The sequence below is a fragment of the Zasmidium cellare genome, assembly GCF_010093935.1.
Source record: "Zasmidium cellare ATCC 36951 unplaced genomic scaffold M409scaffold_12, whole genome shotgun sequence".
Classification (NCBI taxonomy): domain Eukaryota; kingdom Fungi; phylum Ascomycota; class Dothideomycetes; order Mycosphaerellales; family Mycosphaerellaceae; genus Zasmidium; species Zasmidium cellare.
Window position 1 is genome coordinate 469,714 of NW_022986956.1, and position 26,199 is coordinate 495,912.

At 54.0% G+C, this 26,199-nt stretch overlaps 13 protein-coding genes across 13 annotated transcripts; 4 read left to right on the forward strand and 9 right to left on the reverse strand.

Annotated features, from left to right (window-relative positions):
* Positions 1 to 165: 165 nt before the first annotated feature.
* M409DRAFT_21286 (uncharacterized protein) lies at positions 166 to 1,306 on the forward strand (the record flags this gene model as incomplete). The annotated part of the gene is made up of 4 exons (XM_033805788.1): positions 166 to 289; positions 343 to 644; positions 691 to 1,134; positions 1,187 to 1,306. 4 exons carry the CDS (start codon positions 166 to 168, stop codon positions 1,304 to 1,306), a joined length of 990 nt encoding a protein of 329 aa, XP_033669425.1.
* Positions 1,307 to 1,450: 144 nt separating this feature from the next.
* M409DRAFT_53197 (uncharacterized protein) lies at positions 1,451 to 4,232 on the reverse strand (the record flags this gene model as incomplete). The annotated part of the gene is made up of 4 exons (XM_033812302.1): positions 1,451 to 2,056; positions 2,106 to 3,425; positions 3,550 to 3,753; positions 3,837 to 4,232. The coding sequence occupies 4 exons, from the start codon at positions 4,230 to 4,232 to the stop codon at positions 1,451 to 1,453; spliced, it is 2,526 nt and encodes an 841-aa protein (XP_033669426.1).
* A 482-nt stretch (positions 4,233 to 4,714) lies between these two features.
* M409DRAFT_21288 (uncharacterized protein) lies at positions 4,715 to 6,376 on the forward strand (the record flags this gene model as incomplete). Its single annotated transcript, XM_033805789.1, has 5 exons — positions 4,715 to 4,835; positions 4,889 to 5,331; positions 5,394 to 5,682; positions 5,741 to 6,087; positions 6,137 to 6,376. The coding sequence occupies 5 exons, from the start codon at positions 4,715 to 4,717 to the stop codon at positions 6,374 to 6,376; spliced, it is 1,440 nt and encodes a 479-aa protein (XP_033669427.1).
* Positions 6,377 to 6,783: 407 nt separating this feature from the next.
* On the reverse strand, positions 6,784 to 7,982 carry M409DRAFT_21289 (uncharacterized protein; the record flags this gene model as incomplete). The annotated part of the gene is made up of 3 exons (XM_033805790.1): positions 6,784 to 7,481; positions 7,532 to 7,749; positions 7,798 to 7,982. 3 exons carry the CDS (start codon positions 7,980 to 7,982, stop codon positions 6,784 to 6,786), a joined length of 1,101 nt encoding a protein of 366 aa, XP_033669428.1.
* Positions 7,983 to 8,839: 857 nt separating this feature from the next.
* On the forward strand, positions 8,840 to 12,025 carry M409DRAFT_21290 (uncharacterized protein; the record flags this gene model as incomplete). The annotated part of the gene is made up of 2 exons (XM_033805791.1): positions 8,840 to 9,051; positions 9,106 to 12,025. 2 exons carry the CDS (start codon positions 8,840 to 8,842, stop codon positions 12,023 to 12,025), a joined length of 3,132 nt encoding a protein of 1,043 aa, XP_033669429.1.
* Positions 12,026 to 12,338: 313 nt separating this feature from the next.
* M409DRAFT_21291 (uncharacterized protein) lies at positions 12,339 to 12,710 on the reverse strand (the record flags this gene model as incomplete). The annotated part of the gene is made up of 1 exon (XM_033805792.1): positions 12,339 to 12,710. The coding sequence occupies one exon, from the start codon at positions 12,708 to 12,710 to the stop codon at positions 12,339 to 12,341; it is 372 nt and encodes a 123-aa protein (XP_033669430.1).
* Positions 12,711 to 13,081: 371 nt separating this feature from the next.
* M409DRAFT_53202 (uncharacterized protein) lies at positions 13,082 to 15,318 on the reverse strand (the record flags this gene model as incomplete). Its single annotated transcript, XM_033812303.1, has 4 exons — positions 13,082 to 13,568; positions 13,903 to 13,990; positions 14,105 to 14,600; positions 14,956 to 15,318. The coding sequence occupies 4 exons, from the start codon at positions 15,316 to 15,318 to the stop codon at positions 13,082 to 13,084; spliced, it is 1,434 nt and encodes a 477-aa protein (XP_033669431.1).
* An 879-nt stretch (positions 15,319 to 16,197) lies between these two features.
* Positions 16,198 to 17,648, reverse strand: M409DRAFT_36371 (uncharacterized protein; the record flags this gene model as incomplete). The annotated part of the gene is made up of 2 exons (XM_033810545.1): positions 16,198 to 17,131; positions 17,209 to 17,648. The coding sequence occupies 2 exons, from the start codon at positions 17,646 to 17,648 to the stop codon at positions 16,198 to 16,200; spliced, it is 1,374 nt and encodes a 457-aa protein (XP_033669432.1).
* Positions 17,649 to 18,323: 675 nt separating this feature from the next.
* M409DRAFT_21295 (uncharacterized protein) lies at positions 18,324 to 18,803 on the forward strand (the record flags this gene model as incomplete). The annotated part of the gene is made up of 1 exon (XM_033805793.1): positions 18,324 to 18,803. The coding sequence occupies one exon, from the start codon at positions 18,324 to 18,326 to the stop codon at positions 18,801 to 18,803; it is 480 nt and encodes a 159-aa protein (XP_033669433.1).
* Positions 18,804 to 19,070: 267 nt separating this feature from the next.
* M409DRAFT_65480 (uncharacterized protein) lies at positions 19,071 to 20,021 on the reverse strand (the record flags this gene model as incomplete). The annotated part of the gene is made up of 2 exons (XM_033816526.1): positions 19,071 to 19,860; positions 19,912 to 20,021. The coding sequence occupies 2 exons, from the start codon at positions 20,019 to 20,021 to the stop codon at positions 19,071 to 19,073; spliced, it is 900 nt and encodes a 299-aa protein (XP_033669434.1).
* Positions 20,022 to 20,552: 531 nt separating this feature from the next.
* M409DRAFT_36338 (uncharacterized protein) lies at positions 20,553 to 21,480 on the reverse strand (the record flags this gene model as incomplete). The annotated part of the gene is made up of 2 exons (XM_033810541.1): positions 20,553 to 21,100; positions 21,150 to 21,480. The coding sequence occupies 2 exons, from the start codon at positions 21,478 to 21,480 to the stop codon at positions 20,553 to 20,555; spliced, it is 879 nt and encodes a 292-aa protein (XP_033669435.1).
* Positions 21,481 to 22,418: 938 nt separating this feature from the next.
* M409DRAFT_65482 (uncharacterized protein) lies at positions 22,419 to 23,793 on the reverse strand (the record flags this gene model as incomplete). Its single annotated transcript, XM_033816527.1, has 3 exons — positions 22,419 to 22,851; positions 22,893 to 23,276; positions 23,312 to 23,793. The coding sequence occupies 3 exons, from the start codon at positions 23,791 to 23,793 to the stop codon at positions 22,419 to 22,421; spliced, it is 1,299 nt and encodes a 432-aa protein (XP_033669436.1).
* Positions 23,794 to 24,056: 263 nt separating this feature from the next.
* On the reverse strand, positions 24,057 to 26,091 carry M409DRAFT_65483 (GMC oxidoreductase; the record flags this gene model as incomplete). The annotated part of the gene is made up of 4 exons (XM_033816528.1): positions 24,057 to 25,676; positions 25,727 to 25,830; positions 25,884 to 25,966; positions 26,018 to 26,091. The coding sequence occupies 4 exons, from the start codon at positions 26,089 to 26,091 to the stop codon at positions 24,057 to 24,059; spliced, it is 1,881 nt and encodes a 626-aa protein (XP_033669437.1).
* Positions 26,092 to 26,199: the final 108 nt, after the last annotated feature.

Sequence of the window (26,199 nt, forward strand, 5' to 3'; positions counted from 1 at the left end):
TGTCAAGTCGAGGAGAGATGGGGCAGACTACTCAATGAGGTTGATGTAGGTAATTCGAAGAGATGTGTCTGGAAGATTCAAACTCATCGACATCGCGACAGCTGCATCAACTAGAACAATTCCTTTCATCGCCTCAACCTGACGAAAGCTACAATCACGGATATCATGAAGGAGCACGACGTGCGACCAGAGTTCTTTGATGTCGTATCATCGTTTTACCACAAGACCCTTAATATCGAAGAGGCACTCTCTCTGCCTTTGCAGGTATTCCTCGACACGAACAGCCTGGGTACCGTCCTCTTCGACAGATGTTGAGTGCTTGCTGCACACTAACGTCCGCAGAATACATGTATGTCATCAAATATCCCGAAGAAAACCTTCGCGTGGGCGAAGAGCCTTGGTCCATTCGACAGATGGCTATATACCATCAAGTCCGACTCCAGGATCGGCGGTCTACAATCATAATGCTCACTCCGTGCCCAACCACCGTAGCGAGGACCCGATTGACTCATTGGGTGAAAACTGGCCAGCTTCCAACGGCATCGATGGGCAATGTCTTCGAGCCCAGTAGGATACTGCTGACCTGCTATCTCGACAATTGGCGCTCATACATGAAGTACTACGAATCAAAAACCGAGCAACTCGTAAGCAGATGTCTCTGGACCTGGGAGCCTCACTAACCAAGCCCAGTCGATTCGAATGCTGAACATAGGCCTCAAAACTCCCAACGGCGTTTCAACTTCCGATCTGGCTGACATCAACTACATCGAGAGCCGACTGACTCCCGCCCAAGCCGTCCTGACGTCAATCATAAAACTGTGCGACGATCTGGAGACAATGACTGCCGAAGTCAAGACTCTGCTGCCAGACGCTGCAGACGCCCAGTGGCCAAGAACCCTCTCCAACTCTCGAGCGAAGCTCATCGCCTTTCGCAGCAATTCCAGCGTTCTTCTGCGAAAAACGGCCAATATCTCGCAGATGCTCAATAGCATTCTGACCTTCAGAAGCCAAGAAATCATGAAGGAGCAGAGTGAACGGGTGCTCTTTCTGACCACTTCGACCGTCGACGACTCGGCGACTGTTCGCGTGATCACTGCCATCACGCTCGTCTTCTTGTCGTTCACGGTAGTTGCGGTAAGTGCTCACAGAATCTCAGCAGTTGTTGCATTGCTAATACAGTGAGCAGGCTGTGATGGCGATGCCGCTTTTTTACCTCGACGATTCGTCGAGGTTGGTGGTGTCGTCGTCGCTGTGGATTTACATTGCAGTTGCTGTTCCGCTGACTGTTGTGACATTGGCGTATTGACGAGTGAGTTTGATGCAGAAAAGACGAGAGAGGAAAGGCGACTGGCAGGCGGGTATGAACGCGAAAGTCGAGGAAGTTTGAAACTGCGATCGAAGATGTTCTGGTTGTCATTTAGTATTGTCGTATGTCTGTGAACGTTGAAGCTCATAAGCTCCCTTTCCCAACCCCCAAAGCCTGCTGTCTCCTGCTCAGCTCTTCACAGACGTCTTCAATTTGTGCGCGGTGACGGTGATCGCAAATGAGAACTTTTTCTCGCAAGAGCTTCCAACAGGCTGCAAACAGTGTGTCCTGGAGCCTTGTCTGATCAGCGCTGTGTGTACCTGTGCAGTTCGACAGCTCAGAATGACCCGCCATTCTGTCGTCGAACCACGCCAAAGCTTGTTCTTTAACCACCGCATACTCCTGAGCGATACCTGTCGTCAACGAGGCATCTTCGTCTGCACCCTTGTTGCTTTGAAGACCTCCGTTCGACGCCGAGTTCTCAGGTGGCCTGATGACTCTGAAGAACGTCATGTCGCTATAGTCCTTCAACAACCTGGCTCGAAGGTCCTCGAGCGCTTCGTTGCCGCCATACAGCCATGCCAGGTATTGGGCAAGGACTGTCCCAAATGCCCATACGTCGCTCGACGCTCCAACGAGCCCATCGCCTATTCGAGCCTCTGGGGCAGCATTGGGAAAGTATGGGTCGCCGCGTGTCTGTACCAATACCCGTCTTGGTAGAGTTGCTCGAGGGCGCCTGGGATGTTGATGCTGTATCATACTGTACAGAGGAGAGGCCAAAGTCCGTTATCTTGAAGACCGGTCTGCGCTGTCCTGTCTCGGGGTCGTCTTCGTATGTGACGAGTATGTTCTCGAGCTGACAATCTTGTTCCAGTGTTGCCGCACAAAACATGTACTGCATCGTTCGAAACAGAACGATATCAGTCGAGCTCTCGTGGAAAAGCGTCTCCAGATGAACATTGTCGAAAGGCAGAGACTTTTCAGTGAATATTTCGAAGTGCTCTTGAACGTTCCGACAAGCACTCGTAAACCGACTCCAGGTGGCCAGCCACATCTTTGAAGAAGGGGTTGTCTTTGAGTATATTAGAGATGCGAGGACTTGCCAGAAGTGCGGTCGTTTCATCAAGCCGGCAAAGAAAGAGTTGGCTTCAGTAGCTTTTTGGAGGTCGGAATCGTGCGAGATGGAGCCTTCTGAGACTGACGATCGAGCAGTCTGCATGTACAAGATTTTGAGCAGGTCTTCGTGGTGACGTACTAGGCTCTCGAGTGCACCGCGAGGGCAGAAGCCGACGTCGAAATCGAACCGATGTGTCGGTGTCTGCCGGATGGGCTCCGGGCAGACCATTGTCGACCGCTTTAGAGCGTCTTTGAGCTGATCTGCGGTCATGTCAAATTCTGTGGTACGCAGAGCAGTGGATGTGATCTCTGATAAAGCCTTCAGAGGTTCGACAACTTTGGCTTGCATGGCTGCACGCCAACTGAGGTCATTAGCGTCAGAGGTTTGGGTCTCGAGACACCATCTGAGTGCGCTCCCCAGTCCATATCCGTAGTCACTTTCTATCTCACTCAGCACCTCGTTTATGGCGTGACGAGATTCTCTATCGGAGGGTATTGCCGGCCAGGCGAGGTGCTTGAACAGCCTGGAAAGGAGCGTGCCTGATCTGTGTGGCTCCCAGGAGCTGCGAACTGGAAACAGTCTCGAGAGTATGTCCCCGAGACTTTGTGCTGGCTGGTCTGCGGTATCTGCACTGACATCGGACCAATCATTATCGAAGTACTTTGCGAGGTAAGGCTGGGGATGAAGGCTGTGCGCCAACACGGACTCAAGTGTTGCCATGCGTGGTCCTGGAGTCCCGCTCGCACCAGCGACTTTACCAGGACTTGCTACCTTCACCGAATACGAATCGTTGCTGTCCTGCAGAATACCTTCCAGTTTTCGTTCATCTGTCAAATGGACACAAATGTTCTTGATCGGAGACCGCTCTTCGATCTCCATGTTGCCTTGCCCTGCGGCTTCCGGCGCGTGGAGCCAGCTGGAGGCCGTATTGAGTTGGCTCTGGCCTGACGAGCTCGTGGCATCCACAAATTGAGATACGCGTCTCGTCCGTGTAAGGCAGTCCTGTGTGATGGTATCATCATAGACGGTGACTGTGTTGGAATATAATCAAGAGCTCGAACGTATCTGGTGCGCTGCCCAACAGTGGTACGTGGGTCAAGTGATCTTTTTGTTTATTGCACGCTACCCGCTCCTGTAGCATCCTGTAGACGTTGTTTGCATGGCCAGAAAAAGTCACAAGACCCTTGGGAAGACGGAGGATAGTGTTGTTCTCCTGAGCCAGATCAGTATGCCGATGGTCACAAATGTCATCTTTCAATCGGACCAGCTTTTTCAAGCGGCTGCGTAATGATATCAGCAGCGGATCGACTTCTTTCAAGAAGCGGGAAATCTTCAGAGAACGTAGATAGGCGTTCTTTGGTTCATGTCAGTAACGAAGCTGGTTTCCCGTGATGGCGAGGGTCAGGGGCTGACCTGGTATGTCTTGTCTGATCGTACGGCAACCAAGGCTCCGCTCACCGAGTCCAAATCTGTCGAGAGGTTGGAAAGGATCTCAATGTATGAGCGGTCGTATTCAATGTTGATGGACCCCAATTTCAACCGGAATATCTCCTCCTCTGCAGCCAACCCAAATAGCTTTCGTTTTGTGTATTCTTGCGCGGTGTCCACTATCTCCAGAAACATGCGCTTCACTGTGTTCTCGTATTCGATCTTGGTTGGCACAAAATCTGCATCCAGGCTGGTACGGAGTTGTATGATTTCTCGAGGCAATGAACGAGACGGTGAAGTGGAGTTAAGCCAGTCCCTGGGCCAGGCGTCCTCACATTCGCCGAAACTCCTGCATACCTGAGCGGCCAGGGAAGACGACATCTCGTTTTGGATGCTTTCCAAGTGTTTGCCATCATGAACTTCGTGAAGGTGAAGTCGGAAAGCGAAGCGCGAAGAGTATGGCGGCGACCCCTATGTCTCGGAGAGCTCCAGCCGTGCCTTCTTTTAGCTGATGAGTCGCAGCACACTTCTTGGTTGCACAACAGACGGTAAAGCGCATTAGCGACCTTGCACTCTCGCTTGGCGTCCAGTCAATAGCTCCATCTCGCCTGTGGAGGGGTCTTACTCACGGTACAAAGAAATGCTGCTCTCCTCTGCTGGTTGTTCGCACAGCTCTAGAAGGGCTGAGATGGTCAATCTGCATGGCGACGATATCGAGAGGCAGTGGTCTACAGATCGCGGTGAGAACGGTGTCATATCGGCTTCGCACTATACACGAACGGCTGAACGGATATTCGGGGCACGATAATGCGTTGGACGAAGTCGACGAGTTGCTGACTCGCTTTACGGTCTGGAGTCACGAGATGGGTCCAGGTCCTGGCCAAGACGGACCTGTATGCTTGACTTCTTTTCTGGAGACTGATTCCCGGCTTGAGGTGTCGCTCTTTGATCTCTTGAAGGACATCCAGGACTATGCCGCTCAAGGTACGCATTTACTTCTGTTCTCGGGAAAGTCACGGAGACGCTGACTTTCATAGTGATTAGGGAGAGCGAGACGGCAAGCTGGGAAGCTCAACCAACACGGAATCCAAAAGAAAAGGAGGAAACATCACAAGGAATACCTCGGAAAGCCATGCTCTTCACCACTGGCCTGCTGGAAGCTCTAGCGCAGTCAATCAGTGCGCTCTTTCGGCTGTCGAGTATCGCAAGAGATAGTGGTGGAATGCAGAATGTCGAGCTCGAATATCAACCAATACAAGCGGTGCTTGTTAAGAGGAGGATGGTCATGGCACGGGCATATCTTTCCTCTGATCCACCAAAGCCGGCGAAGCAGTCTCTCGATGCCGCGGTGGAAGAGGCTGTGGCGGAGATAAATCACGCGGCTGAGCGTCTTGAGGCACAATCTTCAGCTGAGGATAACAGCTCTCTTTCAAAAGATGAGCAAAATAGAGATAGAAGAAGTCTCCCGGTGCAAGACGTCGTAAGAGTGCTTTCGAAGAATCAAAGAGACACATTGGACACTAACAGCTTTTGTCTTGTTAGGAACCTTTCGACACAGGAGACATAGTCTTTCTCTTGGACCCTGATGGCGAGGAGATACCATATAAAGTGATGGAGTGTAGGTTCCAGAACGGCAAGATCCATTACAGACTCGAGACCGAAGACGGCGAGATCTGGGAGGATGAACAGGGTCACTCTTGGGTTGAACACGCTCATATTTCTGATGGTACCGCATCTCTGCCGACCCGATCGAAGCCTGCGACAAGTACCACTGAAGGCAGAACCGAATCAACAAAACTAGATCCAGTTGTACCAGAGCCAGCCTACTACAGTGAGTGACTAACATACTCGCAGAAGTCGACTTAAGTTGCTTCAACTGACTTCAATAGTCGATTCACCTCCACTGTTGCCCAAAACTATAACACCGCCGGTCAGTCCCAGCTTGTGGATCGATGCTGACTCTCTCCGCCAGCAGCAGTCTGGGCACAACTCTTTGGAAAGCGTGCTCTGCAGTCACCCACATCCATCGGCGTCGAATCGAGACCCAGTCGTACATAGGTCTCGCGGAGATGATACACCAGGCTCCCCCAAAGAACCGCCGTCAGCGAAGCCAGATGACTATCCAAAAGCAAAGGCACAGGAGCCGCAACGACCACCACTCCAAGGCGTCCTCCAACGGCAAGCGATGAATCTCGGGAACCGAATGAGACGCTTTCTACCATCAGGAATTAGCAGAGTACGTTGATAGACGTCTTGCTTGATCTACGGACTGACCCCTGAGACAGGGCCCTGCATCCATCAATGCAGCTCGATTCCAGAAGCTGAGCAGCGTGTATCTAAGGCTGCAAGATGAAGAAGGGACAGAGTCGGGATGGAGCGAACGTCTGCTGGTGAGACAAATACGAGGCAGGCGTGGCATGCGGATGTACCAGTTGAAGGACATGATGGACAAGCCATACGAGGGTGGCAGGTTTTTCGAGGAGTCAAGGCTGCGTCGGGCGCCTGCAAATAGTGAATCACGATGAATTGCCGTATCAGTTGCTATCCTCCTCCTTCCGGTCAAATTGGAACATCCATCCCCATTACTTTTAAGCTATCTAAGCAGCTTGGAGTGCAATTAGCAGCGCAGTCGCCTATAAAGAGTTGGAGAGATGGCACTTCCATTAACGGATTGGACGTTCCACTTTGACCGGGACACCGATGGGTAGGCCATTCCACAGCCGAGCGATTCTACGCTGACACAGTGGTCTGGACATGTCCGATTCCGGAGGGCGTTCACGTCGAGCCGGGTTCGTGGGTCGACAGGCGTCTGCATCTGAGGGGACTTAGAAGGTAGCAGGTTGAAATGGCTACGATTCACCTTTGAAGACACTGGCTTTACCTGTGTTCTGCCTCTTTCATCGTATGCATCAGTCTTTCAAGTATTAATGGCTTATCCACGTCCAACACCAGGCGTATCCTCAATCTTGAACACATACTTCACCGCACTCGCCTTTCCTTCCTTCAAGTTTCTTAACCCGGCCTCGACACCTTCCAGTCCACCAGGCACAACCTCCTGCGGCTGCGGCTTGAACCACCCCTCCTCCAGTCCTTTCGCAATGTATCTGAAGTGCACGAATGCGAAGTCCTTCAAATCGTCTGGCACACCATGGGAAGCCCCAACGGTCGTTAGGCTCTGCTGAACAGTCTCCGGGATTTCTTCATATTTCTTCCCCGGCAGGACCAAGGTGATCTTGCCCGTGTTGGCATCCAACACTTTGCAGATGTTCTGATAACTGCCCTTCTCGCTCACAGCGTCGAAGGCGTATTCAATCTTTCCATGCTTGCTCTTCGCCTCTTGAAATCCTTCCACGACGGCTTCATCGCCTTTGCGGTAGTCGATGATGATGTCGCCTTTTTCTGGAGAGATGAGCGATTCGACGTGGGGGATGCCTTTACCGGCGACGCAGATGAGAGGGTGGATGTTGGCTTTTTGAGCGAGTTGGATCGTATAAGCGCCTACTGCTGAGGCGGCGCCGTAGACGATGAGAGGGGTTGGTTTCGTCACTGGGAGCCAAGGTTCGGGGAGTCGAAGACGAGCGAAGAGGCCGACAGCTGCTGTCAGAGCTGCGAGGGGAATCGCGGCTCCCTCTGTGAGACTTGTCAGCTATGGTTAAGGAAGGGCAGGTAATTGGGAATACCTTGGAAGCTAGTCTTCGAAGGAAGATGGGCAGTTGTATGAGTCCAAGAAAGAGCGTATTCGGCATAGGATCCTCCAGGCTTCATCATCTCGTGGAAAGCAATGACTCTGTCGCCTGGCTTAAACTCTGAGACATGCTCGCCAACTTCGTGGACGTAGCCTGAGATATCATCGCCCTGATTGACTGGAGGCTTGTCGGCCATGGTCTGAGGTCGTTTCCTGCGGGATGTTAGACAATGTCATACTCATTGTCCTTGCGGAACTAACCAGTCCTTAGGATTGCTCCCACTGTAGACGACTTTGGTCACAACCTGGTAGGGACCAGGCTTCGGGATGGGAGCATCTTGTATCGTGACCTTCGGGCCTTTCGCAACCACTGCTTCCTTCATCGTGCCGTTCGAAGCGTTCCTCGTCTGTCCTGCGATTTGGGAGAGTCGCCGTGAAGCAGACATTGTCAGCGTCCGCAACATGGTACAAGAAAAGAGATATTAATGAGGGGAGAGCTCCGGAGTCATCGTCCTCTACCTCGTAGCGATGACAAAACACCTACGACACCCATGGCACAATTCCCGATTCGATGTAGGAATTGCCCAAGAGAGCTCATGGAGATGCTTCCTCCGTCAGAACGTAGACCGAGGTTCTCCTCGCCAGAAGCGTCATCGCTGGATTACTCGTTGCTGGCTTTCGTCCCATGTATCTAGCAGTACAGGTACGAACATAGATCTAGAGATCTTTGGAAGGCTGGAATGAAGAACATGAACGAACTGTTGCCAGAGCCATGGATAGGGGAGAACGAGAAGCCCGCGAAGATGGAACGGAAGCACGTGAGATGTGGAGCCGCAGCCAGAAGAGTCGGCAGAGAGAAGGACGTCCAGACCTACAATTGTTCAACGGAGAGCAGGGACTTCGCTGGACGAATTGTTAAGGAGATCGTTCCGGAGTTGCTGGTATAGATAAAAGCCTTGTAAATGGAATATTGATCAAGAAAAGAACGAGAAGAGAGGAGAGGAGAGGAGCCAGGTCCGTGGAGGAAGCAGAAGCTTTGGGCGTTGTTTCCCCAGCGACTGCTTCGTTTACGACTTGGCGGTTTCACGTCCGCCCGCCCAAGCCAAAGCAAAGCCGAGCCGCGACTTGACTTGACATTGAATCTTCCTCTGCCGCCAGACGTCACTCTGCCACCTCGACACCACCACACCTGAGGCACCGCCGTCACTCGTCGGCAACACACCACGCTCATTAACGACTCGGCGATTCAATCAAATCGAGCAATCAAAACCAGCTGGCCGCCCACTGACACACCTCCGTCAACATGGCCGCCGCGGCCGGAGCTGTTGACCGCAACAGCAGCATCCAGGTCGCCGTTCGCGTGCGGCCCTTCACCATCCAAGAGGCTGCGCAACTCACCAAGACCGACGATGGCCCTCTCTTCCTCGGCGACGGCTCGCTCGCTGCCGCACCAAAGCCAAAGCTCGGCCAGAAGGGCCTGCGGAGCGTGATCAAGGTCATTGACGACAAGTGCTTGTACGTATACATACGCCAATTCCGCGTATTGACAATGCTGACATTTGACTACAGAGTATTCGACCCACCAGAAGACAACCCCGTCCAGCGGTTCAGTCGCTCCGTCGTGCCCACCGGCAAGCGCGTCAAGGACCAAACATTCGGCTTCGATCGCGTTTTCGACGACAACACCACCCAGAATGACGTTTACGAGGGCACCACCAAAGGCTTGCTCGATTCTGTCTTGGACGGATTCAACTGCACTGTCTTCGCATACGGTGCTACTGGCTGCGGAAAGACGCACACGATTACTGGAACAGCCCAGCAGCCGGGCATCATCTTCATGACCATGCAAGAGCTATTTGAGAAGGTCGAGGATCTTCGCGAGACCAAGGACTGCGAAATCACACTGTCCTACCTCGAGATCTACAACGAGAAGATTCGCGATCTGCTTGTGACAGACGACACTGGCAAGCAGAATCTCATGCTGCGCGAGGACAACAATCAAGTGGTGTCGGTCGCTGGCCTGTCATCCCACAAGCCCAAGAGTGTCGCAGAGGTCATGGACATTGTCATTCGAGGAAACGCGGCTCGCACCCAATCACCAACCGAAGCAAACGCAACGTCTTCGCGGTCACATGCAGTCTTGCAGGTCAACGTCTCTCTGAAAGACCGCAATGCCTCTGTCAACGAGCCCGTCACATTTGCGACCCTCTCCATCATCGACCTTGCAGGCTCTGAGCGTGCTTCAGCGACGAAGAACAGAGGCGTACGCCTGCAAGAGGGTGCCAACATCAACAAGTCTCTTCTCGCCCTCGGCTCTTGCATCAACGCTCTCTGCGAGCTGCGCAAGCACATCCCATTCCGCAACTCGACTCTGACTCGACTCCTCAAATTCAGCTTGGGTGGCAATTGTCGCACAGTCATGATCGTCTGTGTGTCGCCTAGCAGTGCGCACTTCGACGAGACTCAAAACACCTTACGCTATGCAAATCGAGCCAAGAACATCCGCACGAAAAGTGTCCGCAATGTCTACAACGTGGACCGCCACGTCAAGGACTACCTCAAGAAGATCGACGAGCAGATGGGCCTCATCCGGGAGCTCACAGAGCAACAGAAGGACTACGAGAACATTGCATTTACCAAATTCCGCAAGGCCGAGACCAAGAAGTCAGAGATTGCCCATGACGGAGTGCAGCGTATCCGTGCAGCCTATGAGCATTCTTCCCAGGAGCGCAGCGAGCGCATCACCAACACTAAGAGACTTCGCCAAATTGAGCGCCGCATTGGTGCAATCTCTGGCTGGGTGGGCTCATTTGATCAAGTCTGTGAGACCCGTGAGGAGGAAGAGCCACCAGTTGCTTTGGTAGCCATGAGAAAGACCGCACAAGGCATTCTCTTGGAGCTTGAGGGAAGCCGCCAGCACTATCATCAACGTCTGGCCAAGAACAACTGGACCCGTGCAATTGACACTGCACTTCAAGATGGGATCCGTCAACTGCAGAATCTGGACGGAGCTATACCCGACAGTGCTGAGGAAACCAACTTGCGCAAGGAGGTTGACCTCCTGAAGAGCCGAGCCGACATCGACATGCATGTTCAAGTCCTGGAGCAGGAGAAGGTCGGCGAGTCTGGGCTGATGCAAGTGATGCTAACTGCTCACTTTGAGACCATTGCCATCCTCAACCAAATCATGCAGATGAGCGAGGAGGAGGCGGTTCAAGCAGCACATGATGTCTTGGGTAAAGTCTTGCAGTCTTGCACTGAAGCTACTGGCCAAATCATCAAACCCGACGGCGGCCTCCAGATCACCGAAGCAGTCCCACCCACTCGATCCGGCACTCCAAAGAAGAAGAAGCAGATCCCACTCATGGGTCCAAGTCCGATGAAGAGCAAAATTCGACAGTCACTCGCATCACAGCCTGGTCCTTCGGCCATCCCATCACATCTGTCTGCAGAGATGCAGCCCTCACCACACGTAGGCTCCAGCCCAGTCCGTGGAGCAACAGCGAGTCCTAGAAGGCGCGTTAAGCTCGGCGGTACTGCTCGCAAGGGAGTCGCATTCGCTGGTGGCACTCCTAAGAAGAAGTCGCCCAGTAAGAAGCGTGTTGTGAGATGGAGAGATGAGGACGACAATGCCGGTTCCCTCGTGGAGTTTCAGCCAACCCCGAAGAAGTTTGACAACACTCCACCCCAGCCGAACGGGCTCGATAGCGACTCGAACGAGCCGCCGAAATCGTCATTCGCATACGATGCTGATGGCGAGATCATGTCTAGCCCACTTCCAGCCGCACCTGTCCCAAGTAGCGAGGCTCGCAAGACCGGAACAGGCCGATTCGCAACCGGCTTCCTCTCCAAGAAGAACGAAGGCTCGCCATCTATGCCCCCACCACCGACTCTCAGCCTTGGGGCGTACTCTAGTGAAGACGATTCTAGCCCGCTTCGATCGATGGAGGGCAATCGCGCCCCGCAACCACGCAGCATGCATGTCAAGAAGTCTTCTCGTCCGCCAGCCCCGAGCTCGGGCTCGGAGAAAGAGCAGGAGGAAGGTTCGACCTACTCATCTGGCAGCGAGGTCGACAAGTCGTTCTCGGACAAGACCACAGCACGCGACATCGGAGCTGCAATGCGAAAGGGCCGGCGTACTTCATCACTTGGTGGCAACAATTCTGCTCGCCAGCGTGAGCGCGACATCGCCTACCGCCGTCGTAGCCCGACTGCGACTTCTCCTCCAGGCGATCAAGGCACCTTCTCGGACTCGCATGCCCGCCGATTCGTCAACTCGCATCGGGATAACAGCTCCCGCAGCAGCATCCTCAGTCCTCGCACCCAGCCGGTGACCAAGGGTTCGCTGCCATTGACAGCTCGTCGCAGCATGTTCGACCTCGGTGGCAGCACGCCGCGTGAGAGTGCTCCGCGACCGGCATCCCGGGCCAGTAGCGTTGTGCCTGGCAGTGCTACTCGCGGTAGTGCCACGAAGCCGCCGTTCAGATGAGGAGGATGATACCCCTGGGTTGTTTCATCGCTTTCTGCGTGTACTATGATGGCATCCAAGTGCTGGATGCCAGATTATTGTGTTGATTCATGGGCATGGCGTTGAATGAAAGGGTCAGCTGGAAATGATGATGGCGTTGGGAATGGGTTTCGTTCAATCAATGTCCATCTGCATGCCTAGCGTACTAGCGAGCGAGACCCCTTTCGTAGTCGAATGACTGTACAACATGTTCAAAGGAAGCCTCCCACTCTCCACGATACTGTCATGGTTGGTCGTTGCTGACCTCACCTATCCACCCACGTCATCTTCCCATCTAACGGATCACAGCACCAGGCATCCTCTGCAATTCGACCTCCGCTCGCTGCGCAATATGCCCATCCTCTCGAGGCATCGATCCAGCCGGATCCCTGCCTCCGAGACGACGACGCTCGAGGACGATCAAACGCCACGAAAGCAAGATCCCTCCGCCGGAGAGCGGGAGGAACAGGGCGGCGAGGACGGCTTTGGCGTTTTCGGAGAGGTTTTCTTGGAGGAGGGCGATGGCGCCGATGGTGGTTATCGCGGCGAAGGTGAGGGCCCAGAGGGTCCAGATATAGAGGGGGTTGCGGTAAAGTAGGGGGTAGGAATTGCGGGATGGGGGACTGGGTCGTTGTTGGAGTGGTGTCGTCGGGTGCGTTGTGGTCATGTGGCTGGTTGGAGAGGGTTGGAGAGGGTTGTACGAGAGGAGGGGAAGTGGGATTGGATTTTGCAAGGAGAGAAGTGCGTGTGCACAATGTTTGCTTACGTTTTTTGATAGCAAATCAACATGATTGACTAAGAAACATCAATACCAGATTCGCGAGACTCTGGGGGTTGGTGGTAATGTCGATGTTGTACAGATTCGTTTTGTTACGTCCTCATGTGCCCTTGTCATTCCATGATCCCTTCCATTCCTCTTCTTTGCCCGTCCAGCCTCCTCCCATTGCCCATCAACTAATTTATTGACCTAGCTGAGACGTCGATCAGTCGCTGCAGAAGGGTTCATGTGCCTCGACATTCCATACCTTGCTTCAATCACTACCGCACCACAGCCCTCGGCATCGCCTGAAGCTCCACCGCAACCCAATCAGCACCACCGTCCCGACCAGGCGCAGGAACTCCAACTCCAACACCAGGCCTCCGACTCCCACCGCCATCACTTTCCCTCCTCTCCCTCCCCCAACAACCCTCCCGACCCTCCTCTTCGTCTTCCTCACACCCCCCAGCATCGATCCACCGAAACAAGACCTTGAAACTGAAAACGAACAGCCCCAGCGCGATGAAGACGATGGCCAACATGCCGGCGTCGGAGACGTGCGGGACCGTCATGCCGATGGCGCCTAGGAGGATTACGAAGAGGATTATGCCGACGTAGGTTGTGCAGAGGCATCTTGTGGAGGGCGTGGGCCTCGGGCGGGGGATATGCTGCGGCATGGGTTGAGGGTTTAGTTGTTGGTTTTGGTGGGAGGGACGGTTGTGGGAGCGACGGTAGTGGGATGGGGATGAGACGGAGGGTTTGTTTGTGCTGTTGAGTGCTGGCGGTTTGCCGCACGGTGGGGGAAAAACTTGAGGCAGCAAACGAGATAGATCTCCTTCGGTCGAGCAATTGCATATACAGTAGAATGACTGGGCGCTTTGGCACTTGCCTTCCACTCCTCCTCATTGCACGTCATATCACCAAGTTGGTGGTCTGCTTGCCTGTCTACCACTCGCCTTCGCCTCATTCCCATATGTCCCAGCAAACCTCTCATTTCTGCCTGTGCTGTTTGCTTGCTGCGGGACCTTGTCTGATACATCGCATCAACCTGCAAAGACTGCCAGTCTTCTCCTTTCTCTCCGTGCCGTTCCGTGAGACTCACCGCATCATAGCCCCCGGCATCACCTGTAGCTCACCCTCCGTCCGTCCAGGATCGTAAGTATCCCGACCAGACGCAGCCGCAGAACGCCCTGCAGCAGCAACATAAGCAGAAGCCCAAGCTCAGAACTGGCGATCAGCACGCCGAGCCCGACGCCTGTCCTCCTCGGCCTGTTCCATGCAAGTCAAACGTAGGTACAGCCCACAGCTGAAGATTGCGAGGGAGCAGGTCGCGATGATGAGTGCGCTGGTCGTGGCTTCTGGGACCGAGGAGCCGAAGATGGTGATGATGAAGAGGATGGTTGTGGCGAGGGTGGTGAGGGGGAGGGTTATGCCTAAGCAGGTGAAGGAGTTCAGGGGGTTGGGGCATTGTCGAGGGGAGGATGGCATGGTTGTTTCTTGGTCTGGGGATGCTGCTGGGCTTGAGGGGCATCGGAAATGGTGTTGGAGAGCACTTTTGCTGGAAGGGTCGAAGGGTCGGGGTTCGGGAAGGTTGGTGGGAAGTCGAAGTTTATGTCCGATTCTGGAAGGAGGTGAGTGAATGGAGCCAATCTGAAACAATTTGCTACCAGTGTCCAAAGCTGTTGTCCTGCTTGCTCTTCGAGCTAGTATGTTCTTCTCTCGCCATACAGTAGTAAGCATGCGATCGTATAGCTGTCGGGGGGATCGGATAGTTGAAGGGTTATGGGGGGTCGGGTAGATCTAAGAGACGTTAGCATGAACATTCAGAGCGCCTGGTCTGCCGTATGCAGAGTGAAGATGATGAGGAAATATTGGACTGTCATCCCCTGCTGCACGGGGACGGCTGTGGTGCCGTGCATGCAGTAAGTGGGTTGGATGCTTGATGAGATCCGGGGATAGGGGTCGATTGAGATGTGATAGCCTCTGCGGCGAGTTGCCTTCTCTCTGGTCTATAGCTGGCCCAAGGCCAGTCCAATCTCTTCACTTCTACCGCGCTCTCTTCTGTCTTTACTGCGTTGTACTATCGCCACGTCAGCTCGCCGCCTGCCTCAACCGACCTCGCGCCTCACGTACCTTCCCGTCACGTCGGACGCACCGCGACGCGAGGCAGTGGCTGCAGCTCAATTTCCTGTCCATCGAACGCGTTGTGGGGCGGTGATGGAGGCGGCGAAGTTGAGGAGGGAGGCGGAGGCAGACCAGAACGCCAACGACGCGTCATGATGGAGAAAATGAGGACCGCAGTTCCCAGCGCGCAGAGGCCGGCCATGATGGAGACGAAACGTCTCCACTCCGAGGAGAGAGAGCGGACCAGGAGGGCGGCACCGCCGAGGGCGAAGGCGAGGGCGACGGATAGGATGAGGAGGATCTCCTGGAAGAAGGATCCGGAGCACATGGTGACTTTCTTTGTTGCTATACGATGGTCAGTGGTGATGATGATGGTGTTGGAAGCGTGGTACATACTGTTTGTTTGGGGATATGTGCGAGAAGAAAGCTCGAGTGTGTGGTTTGTATGAGAAAGGTGAGGCCAGTGTGTGGATGAGGTTGAGATGTATGTGCAGTGCCTGTGTGAATGAATAGAGCTCGGGCCATCAATAGCGCTTTCGCTGTACTTCACATATCTCCGTCCTAAAGCGTTCCTGATACGTGCTCTACCCTCATGCTTCGTATGCTCCCCCACTATCGCCCCCTAGCTGCCACTCGTCCATTCGGCAATATAAACAATTCAATGCTATCCCTCCCTACATCCGTAACCCGAGCTCTGCGCACACCACCGTCTTCCTCAGTCGATCCCCAACCGAACCGACGGCGAACCCATCGATATGGCAGCACCAACAGATAGTATATCATGTATCCCACTGCGACAAATACTAGAGCAACTGCGCCCAAGAAGAAAACGAGAAGAGCTGCGGTTCCCGGGACGCTGAGATCGGTGCCGTCTGAAAATTTCAGTTTATTGCCTTGGAACAGTGCTATGCCGAAGGGGATCGACGATATCCATAAGCCGAGAGCCAACACGACGTATACCCATCTGGGACAAGTTGGGTTGCTGGGCGGTGTTATGTCCGTGTCTGTGTCCATTGGGTAGTGTTTCTTCTAGATGCTCTGTATCGTTTGAAAATAAAACGTGAGATATAGTAGGTAGTGTTATGGCCAAAAGTGGTTGAGAACTAACAGTTCGCAGGGAAGGAAGCTGCCCCAGGAAAAGAGTCAAGAGCAAACAGACGTTGTTGCGCAAATATCCGCAAATTTCGACGCAATCAAGACATCGACAGTGAGGCGAGAGCATCCCAGCGAACTGGGTACGCTAATCAACCAAGCACATTAAGAGAAGAACAAACTAGAGACCGCCGTCACCCTCGCCCCAAGGCCCAACTCTGGGGCCTTTGTACAACCGACCGCCCTTCCAGACCCATCTTATATTGTTCCGATCCTGCAGGACGCGGACGTCTTCAACGGGGTTCTCAGTGACGCCAATGAAGTCGGCTTCATATCCTTCTTTCAATTGACCGGTCAATGGCACCTGACCCTGAACAGTCAAAGGTCCGTGAGCCGTTGCAGCTTTCAGAGCTTCAAGATGAGACATGCCTGCTTTGACGGCCAGTTCAATCTCATGGGCCATGGGATATCCGGGTGCTGTATCTACACCAAGGGCGATAGTTAGACCGCTCTTGACCGCTAGCTCGTACGCATGCCAGTGGCTCTTCAGTGCCAATTGGGCCTTTTCCCAGACGTACTCAGGTAAGCCTTTGCCGTTCGAGTCTCGGAGGGCAGTCAGCGCCGATGCCGTGGCCACGTAGATGTTGCCTTTCTCCTTCATCAAGTCGATGCATTCCTGGTCTGCGAACGAGTTGTGCTCGACGGTCGTTACGCCCGCTCGGACAGCAGCCAAGATGCCTGGCTTGCCGTGAGCGTGAGCGGCCACACTGCGCCCCATATGTGTGGCCTCGGCCACGATCACATCCAACTCCTCGGGGCTGAATTGTGCGTAGAGCGGATTGTCGTCTGCGGACATGATGCCCCCGGACGCCAGGACCTTGATACACTTGGCCCCGCGACGGATCTGAAGTCGCACAGCGCGCCGGCACTCATCAAGCCCGTCAACGAGGCAGCTAATGTTGGAGCCATAGTGACCGGGACGAGTTTCACCCACACCGAGATTTAGAAGCGCGTCGCCGGCTGGCAAAGCAAAGACATCCCCGTGGCCAGCAAGCTGACTGATGCACGCACCCGAGCTATAGATGTTTGGTCCGACGATGGTGCCGTCGGAGATGCTGGACAAGTGATATACCATCAGCGCATATCGCGGATAGAAGACAAGCGCACAGCTTAAGTTCAACAGCATACGTACGCCTGGGCGACCTCGCAACCAAATCCCCCAAGATCACGCAGTGATGTATATCCCCGTTGAAGCGCTTCCCAACAACCGCGCGCAAGGCGAGCGCCATGAGTCGCTGGATGGACGGAGACGAATACCTGGTAGGGAGGCAGCGCATCGTCCTGCGGCCCCGAGCCTATGAAGTGCGAATGACAATCCCACAGACCGGGCATCAAGTATGGGACGTGGAACTGCTGCACCACTCGATCATGGTAGTGAGAGGGCAAATCAGCCTGGCCACCAGTCCAGAGGATGAGTTTCCCTTGGTATACGAGAGCAGCATTCTTTTGAGGCTCGCCATCGCCTGGGATGAGCAGATCGGCTATGACGATTTTGACGGCGAGCTTTCGCTTTGACGCATCGGCATTGTTGTCTACGGCGTTGGCGATGGGTCTGAATGGGATTGAACACATGCATGGTCTGGAAGCCTGGTCCGCCAAGCCATACTCTCGCACCGGAGGACTATCCTGCACAGAAGCTAGTGGTGGTGCTGGCAGGTGTTGCTGCCCTATCTCCAACGCCGATGAGGACTGACTCCCCTCCGTTGCCGGCCCATGTTTCGGTATTGGGTGTTTCGTCATGTTTGAAGCCACTCTGCTGCCAATCCTGACTTCGTCTTTTGACCTCAACAACTTTCGATTAAGCGAAAGATGGATCGAGATTGGTCATCGTCCCCCGGTACATCAAAAGAACCTAGCTCTTACGCGAGCTCCGAAGAAGTACTCAATCTGGTTAGGAGCTCATTGTGTGAAGGATGCAGGATTCGCATCACTCGCGATGATGTTGGACCAATAGACTTGGCTCCTGTACGACGTCAGCTGTTGTGAGGTACACAGGGCGGCTTATTTCGGCTCTGCAACAAGATGTGCTTACTCCGATTCCAATGGCTGGTATCTTGAACGAACATGAGAGGACTCTCCAACAGCAACACCATGTTCTCCGATCCTAACGGAGTTTCCATGCTGTTGACGACACAATCGGGCGCTCTCTCATAGCAGGCTGGCAGTGGGACTACGCACTCCATTGCAAAGGTTATTATATCTAAGGATTCAGCCCATCGGACAATCTGCAAAACACCCTCGATGAACATGCACAACAACAGCACATCAAAGCAGCACCACCGCCAACAAGACCCACCCCCCTCAACAACCGGCCCCTACACCCCCTCCCCAACAACCACCTCCGACCTCCTAATCTCCCACACAACCCTCATCCTCCACAACCTCAATACCCGACACTACACCCCCCAAACCTACACCGCCCTCCTCTCGCCCCACCTACGCATTGACTGCAACAGTCAAATCTCCACCGGCATCCCGCACGCCATCGCCGCCTACAAATGGGTCGCGGACATCAACCCGCGCTTCCACGTCGCCGTCATCGAAGCGACGCCGATCGTGCACGAGGAGAGCGGACGCGCGACGGTGTTGTGTGGGTTGAGTTTGACGAATTGTAGTGATGGGACGGTGAGGGCGGGGAGTTTGTCTACGAGCTGGAGCAGGGAGAAAGGGGTTGGGTGGAGGTGTTGGAATTTTGAGATCTTTTTTGGGATTAGGGAGTTTTTTTGAGAAGGGAAGGGGGCCCTAAGGAAGCGTGAGGGAAGTGTAGAGGGCAATGGTTGAGGTGGGAAGGCTTCTCGTGGAAGCCTAACCGTTAAGCCGAAGACTGGAGCGCCGATATGGCCAGGCTCTCTGGTGCATTTCCTGCTGGCATTCACAAGTCAGAGGTGTGCGTTCTCAAGCCAGCGAAGAGGAAGTTCAGGAGCCTCGAAAATCTGCTCAAGAATAGGGATGTCTCAGCGGAATGCCAGCATGAGGCAAAAGCATCCCCTCTCATCACCGCCCCTTCCACCTCCACGCCAAAACCCCAGCCACGACGAGCAAAACCGGCAGCACCCTCACCACCATCCTCGTCGCCGCCCTCCTATAACTATTCGCAATATACACCTGCACCTTCTCCTTCACGGCCGCCGTCTCATTAACCCTCGGAAACGGCACATCCGACACGGGCTTCCCCAAAAACTCACAAAGCGGCTTCCACCCTTCCTCGATCCGAAACACCAACAGTCGCTCCTCGGGCGTGACTCGCTTCACCATCTCCATGTGCTCGATGTAGACTTTCTTGGCGTTGGCGATGTACATGGCCTTCGAGTCGGGGTTGTTGAACAGGCCGGTGGCGCGTGGGATGGTGACGCCGAAGTAGTGCGTGCTGAAGAGGTCTGTTTGTCGGCAGATCCGCGCCATGTAATGGGAGTCGAGGTAGCTGGCTAGCGGGATCCAGGGGTTGTACACATTATCAATGACGCCTTCGCAATAGCTCTTGAACCAGGCGTCGACGTCCCGCTCGACGAGGATGACTTTCGCTTCAGGGTAGGCGGCGACGAGCTCTTCGGTGAAGCAGGCGGCGGGTTGGTCGGTCGTGGCACTCCAATACCCTAGCAGATTATCCCATTCTTTGCGGCCGAACGGTTTCAGGCCTTTGCGTGTGGCGAGGGCGGGGTCATATTTGAGAATGAAGGCATCGCTCCACATGTCCATGTCCGGAGGGTTGGCGCTCATCTCGACGTGGTGCCAGGTAGGGAGGCCGAGGATTTCGAAGGCCGCTTTCATGGACATTGTGCCGGTTCTGCAGGTTTGGGTCAGTCGACGAGAACCTGCGGCGCGGCATTGTGCATACCTCGAAATATTGCAGCTGAGGACTTCCATCGGCACCGTACGTTTCCTCGTACGAGGATCTTGGTTTGCTGCCACATAGGCGTGCGGGTGTCGTTCTTGCAGTGTCGCCATTTTGCTAGCCGTCTGGTTGCTGGAAAGAGTGTATTGCGCGAGCTGCGCAGCCTTATTTGTATGTAGATGCGCTGACGGCTTAGCATCGCTCTTTCCATAATCATCGAGCTATGCGCCGCTCACTTACGAGGCAGGCGAGAATCTTCCTAATTGTGCTAGTGCCAAGGGTTCCAATGCGAGGTGAGGCTGAACCGCGTAAGATTGTCGGCATGCTTGCTCAATTGGGACTGACCCACATGGATCGTAGGGTTGCTCTCGTATATTTTGACAGATGTAGAGGACTTTGCGGAGCCAATGCGATTCGAGCGACTTCACTGTCGTAAGGAAGGTGTGCCGTAAGCTATTGCTGAACGAGCGCCCGGCAAGAGTTGGTGCAAAGCTGGAAGGATGCGAGATGGGAGATGCGGCATTTGTATTGTCAGCTCTTCAATCAATAAAATACAGTCATCTGCTGACAATGTCGAGGAAGCCTGATTGCAAGGATGAAAAGAAGGATGTCCCTGGCAAGGTTGGACCTACGCCCTGACCTGCTCATCTAACCATCCCACCACAGCTTCGACGAAATCTCCAGGCTTCTTTTGCGATATAATGGCCAGCACCAGGAATAGAAGCAAAGCGGCTCTGCTCGAAGAAATAGTTGGACATCTCCAAAGCCGTCGCTTCATCTGCGAAGCTTTTGCCGCCCCAGAGCGTCAAGCATGGCACTGAACTTTTGCCATTCTCTTGCAACAATTTCCTGTTGTCCACAACATCCTGCTCGAACGTTCTGTAAACGTTGAAGCCTGCCCTCATGGCACCTGCCGCCGCGTACGCATCCGTGTAGACGTCCAAATCATAGGTGCTGATGGCGTTGGGGTTCTGTGCAAGCCGATCGAAGAAGTGTTTGATGTAAATTCGTTCTCTGCCTTGAACGAGGGCCTCTGGCAGGTCGGGAATGTTCTGGAAGGTGAAGTGCCAAACGACCAGGTCGTTCTTCATCTTGTCGTAGCTGGGACTACCTGGAATTGGGCATTCTCCCCAGATGATGCTGGCTGTATCGTTTGGATACTGCATGGCGTAGGCATGGGCGATCATTCCGCCTGAGACAATGTCAGCTGGCTTTGCAGACATATATCGTCCTGTCCATACCAATGTCATGCCCAACAACATGCACTTTGCCCTTCACACCCAGCCTTTCCACCAATGTATGCAAATCTGCCGCCATCTCTTTCTTCGTGTACCCATTCCAAGGCTTGCTGCTTGCGCCTGCTCCTCGATAGTTCGGCACTATGACATTGTAACCTCTCTTCGCTAGTGGCGTGATGACCCTTCGAAACTGGTAGTTGGTTTGTGGAAAGCCATGGATGAGCAAGATCGTTCCCTTCGCCTGGATGTCTTTCGGGGTTGGGCAGTAGATGTAGTCGATGATGATGCCAGGCTCGGCGGACGGTGAGTCGAGGGGAAGGTCGGCGTTTTGCATACGGCCATGATCCCAAAGAGAGTCATCGATGTTGTTCCAGTGGGCGATGCCGCTGCCGAGAGTAGGCATGGTTCGTAGTCAGATCGTTAATGCGTCTGGAACGTTGAGGAGCCCACGAGAGAGGGCGAGATGAATAGTAGGAGCTCTGATATCATACTTACGGCTGTGAACCTACCCTGGTCACTTTCTTGTCTTCTTGGTAGCTGACAAATGTGTGTCAAGTTCTGGCGAGGACTTCAGGTCATGGTCGAATCAGGGCCACATAGCACCTTTGCGAAACTCGGAAGATGTCTCTCTCAGTCGAAAGGCAGCCGACGGAGGCATTGGGTTGTGTATGCCGGACGACTAGAAGGTCCTGTAGAGAAGTGTGTTCGAGCCCGATATGCGGTTATCCCGTTGAGCCAGCGAAGAAGCAGGCAATGTGATCGACCAGCTGGGGGAGCAAAAGGTCGAGGTGGTGAGGCGACGCTTGGACGCACGTTCCGGCACTTTCACAGCTCGGGAAGCCAGCCGTTAGTCTGAAGCCAAAGGCGGCCAATCGTCGAAATTGCTAGACTTAGTATTCGGCATTAAAAGAATCTAAATCGACGGTGCTAGACAATTACAACCTTCTCTTCAATGCTTGGACTAACAGCTTGCATGGATTCGAACCCTTGGGACGACTGGATCACTCCTTCCTAAAGGGCGATTTCTGGATATAATGGGAGGAGGAGGAGGAGTTTCAACGGAGAAGAGGGGGTGAGAGCTACTTTGATTGATTGGCTAGATCTCATAGAACGCTAACGAATGTCAGTCTTGGCGCGACAATGGGAAACAGTTGCCAACTGTATACCGCAGTACTTTGGCTTCATTTTCCAAAATCACCCCCTTTCCAGCCAACTCGTTCCCAGATCACAACCAGCTATCCAAGTCATAAACGCCGCATCCTCACGCCACGACTATGCTCTCCATTCAGTTTTATCGACCATTCGCTGCTTCTCCAGCACTTGCCATCCGACCGGGCCATCATCAACCAACGAGCGCTTCTTCTCCGGCACCTCTCGCCATTGGAACAGACGCGTATACTCGGTATCCTTCCTCTCTACCACTTCAACAACATGCTTGCCCAAAACAGGCAGGAATTTGAAGCCATGGCCACTTCCACCGCTGCACACCATTAGGCCCTCCGTCTCTGGCACGTGGTCAATGAGGAATGACTCGTCGACGCTGTCGCAGTACCAGCACAGACGGACCTGCTCTGGTTCTAAGTCCAGAAGTTCGGTCATGTTCTCTGCACAGAACGATTTCAGAGCATGCATCGCTTCTTCGGGAATCTTATCACTCTCAGTCTCAGGAACCGAGATCAGTCGGCCTGACTTCTCGCTCCTATGGCTATAATTCGTCCACTGCGCTCCCGTAAAACAGAGCTTTACGATCCCTCAGGCGTCCTCGGGAAGCCAAAGATACCAGCCACGTTACGTTTCTCGCGATCGTACGAGCTCATGTTCCAGCACCAGACGGGGAAGTTCTCTGACGCGTATTTCTCCCACAGGTCTTCCTGATCTCTCGGTAAGCGGAAAGAAACGACGCTGCCTGCAGTGGTTTCTATCAGGTCTTCAGTCTCTGGAAGGAAACTTGGCGTCCACCCGCCACAGGCAACGATGACGAGATCTGCTGAATGCGATAAGCCGTCAGAAGTCTTGATACCGATGACCTCTCTCCCAGTTCTGATCAAAGACTCCACGCCATTGCCAGGACCATAATGCGTCTTGACTCCAGCTTCCCGACAAAGACTCAGTGCAAAACAACACGCCTCACTCGCCAGCGCAAACCCCGCCGTTCCATCAAATACCCCTCCATCACCAACCCCCTCTCAGGCCTCCCCAGCGCATCAATCTTCCCCTTAGGAACCCCATCCTCCGCCGCCCTCCTCCTCTCCCCAGCCTCAGAAACCCTGTACTGCAACCCCCTCAGCACCCCCGGAAGATTCTCCTGCGTCCTCACCTCCCCATCACTCAACACCTCCCCAACCCTTAGAAACCCACATCTCTCCCACAACCGCCTCCCACTCTCCGCGTTCCACTTCTCCCACTCCGCAATCGCCTCAAACGCCAAGTCGCGGTAGAGTTTCGAATCGCCGTAGGAGGCGCGGATTATTTTGTTGTCGTCGCAGCTTGCGGCGACGCAGCCTTGGGAGCACTGGTAGGCGGTGGAGGTGTAGTCTTGGACATCGTAGAGGTGGACGCTAGTGTAGCCGCGGCGGGCGAGGTGCAGGGCGGTGGAGAGGCCGAAGACGCCGGCGCCGATGATGAGGATTTTGGGGGTGGGGTCCATTTGGGGTCAGGGACGGCAAGAGTCTTGAGGGGGCTTCGATGAGATGAACTTTCTATCGAATATAAGTGATTGCATGGCCACCGCCGCTTTCTCAAAGACAAAGCAAGCATTGCCATACCGGGCAATCACTCCGGAGATTTCAATCCGACTACGCCGTGCATTCCGGTTCCCAATGAGAAGGGAAACGATCGCATCCTGCGAGCTATGGCTTCTCCAATCCCCTCTTCGTTTATTGTTTACTCCTAGGTCTTACTACACGTATCTCAGCCCTCCCTCAAAAACTCCACCGCCCTCTCCGCCACCGCATACACCAACGTCTGCAAATTCGCCCGCGGAATCAGCGGGAAAACAGATGCATCCACGACCCTCAACCCATCAACCCCGTACACCCTGAACTTCTCATCGACCACGCCGCCTTTCTCCTTCGGCAACATCGCAGCGGTTCCGCAAGGGTGGTATTCACTTTGCAGGTTATCCCGAACCCAGCCCTCCACGTTCGAGGCGTTGAGGGCGTAGTATCCGGGCTGATACTTCCTTCCCCCGTCGACAAGCAGCTTACTCAAAGGTTTCGTCTGCGCGACAGCCTGTAAGTGCAATGCAATCGCCTCTAGAACTTTGATATCGAGAGGATGCGAGAGATAGTTCGGATCAATCCTCGGATACTCTGACGCATCACTCGACTGTATGTGGACGCTCCCGCGGGAGAAGGGGTGTTCGAGGACGCCCTGCATGCTGAAGAAGTTTCCTGGCGTGGAGGCGAGGAAGAGCTTGCTGCTGTCGTTGGAGAGTTGGGGGTTGATGCCGCTCGGGAAGGCGAATTCTTGCACGATGGCTTCGGTGTCGATGGAGGCGCAGAGGAGGTCGTGTTGTGATGAGGGGTGGGGTGGGCGGAGGTGGGTTTGGGTGTGCGTTTTCTTGGTGTCGGGGCAGATGCTTTCGATTGATTTACTGAGGTCCAGGGGATCGTCTGTGGTGTTTTGCTGGATCTGTGCGAGGGAGAGGAGGCCTGACATGGCACTTGTTGTGGCCAGAAGACCGGTGTGGTTTGTGATGTACTTCTCGTACTCCTCGTTGAAAAGCGTCTCGTTGGCGAAGTCATCCAGGGTGAATAGGCCAGGCTCCTTCACTTCGTAGCCTATCGGTACGTAGGCATGATCTTGCAGATTCTCACCAACGTTCTTGTTCGCCACGAGGATTTCGATGCCGTACTTCTTCAGGATGTCGGGGTTGCCAATGCCGGAGAGCTCAAGTAGCTGCGGTGATCCGAATGCGCCTGCGCTGAGAATGACTTCTTTCCGAGCCTTTACCTGGTGCGTCGTGCCGTTGGTGGAATATAATGCGCCAGTCGCCCGAGGCCGTTTCCCGGAATCGACAAATGTGATCCTCTGTACATGAGCTCCCGTGATCACTTTGAAGTTTGGCCGATTTTCAGCACCACGCATATAAGTGGTAGCAGCGTAGCTTCGACTTCTCGTCTTCGGATCCATGTTGATAAGATTTGTATAGCCTCCAAGCGCCAGGCCATCTCGAGGGTCCGACGATGGAGGCAATCCCAGTGCTCTGTACGTCCGCGGCCATGCCTCGTCAAAAGGCAAGTATATGTCTGCGAAAGTGTTCAGTACGGGACCATCTTGCCCATGCAGAGCTGGATCGATGTAGCCAGTGTCCAGATCTTCGACTGTCTTTCGAGAAGGCTGAACGTACGATTCAGATCGACGATAGAATGGCTGTAGTGCATTCCAGGACCAGTTTGGATTGCCTAGCAGGCCCCAGTTGTTGATGTCTTGCTGTGATGCGTGCGTCCACCAGAGGAAGTTGATTGCAGATGAGCCACCAAGTTGCTTTCCTCGAGGATGGGCCAGAACATGATTGTTGGCATTGACCTGGTGCGAGAATGAGCCTCAAACATAGCGGACGTAGTGAAAATGCATACCTGTGGAATTGTGCGATAATTCCAGTCGTACTTTGGGTTGCTGTAGAGCGAAGTCAAGAGATTCGGCGCAAGGACTTCAACGTCGCTCGTTCGATCTTCTCCAGCTGCAGAGTCTCAGTCTCGACGCCTCCTTGGCATTCATAGTGTTCTGCCGAACCTTCGATGACCGTGACCGTCACGTTCGGATCTTCACTCAGACGAGCCGCAATAGTCAGGCCTGCAGTGCCGCCTCCGATGATGCTGTGCTAGTCAGGATTGTGCTCGCTGTCGACGACTTGGTGAATAACTCACACATAGTCTGACCTTTCAGCTCGTGCAACAGTAAGCAGCAGCGCAACCAAAAACGCAGAAATGAATGCATGCATCTTCTTGGCCAAAGATATCGAAGGAATGATGCTGGCCGAAATGCTGTTCTTCACGGGATTCGATAGAAGCCATCTCGCCTCACTCTCTGGGCTACTTTATACAACACC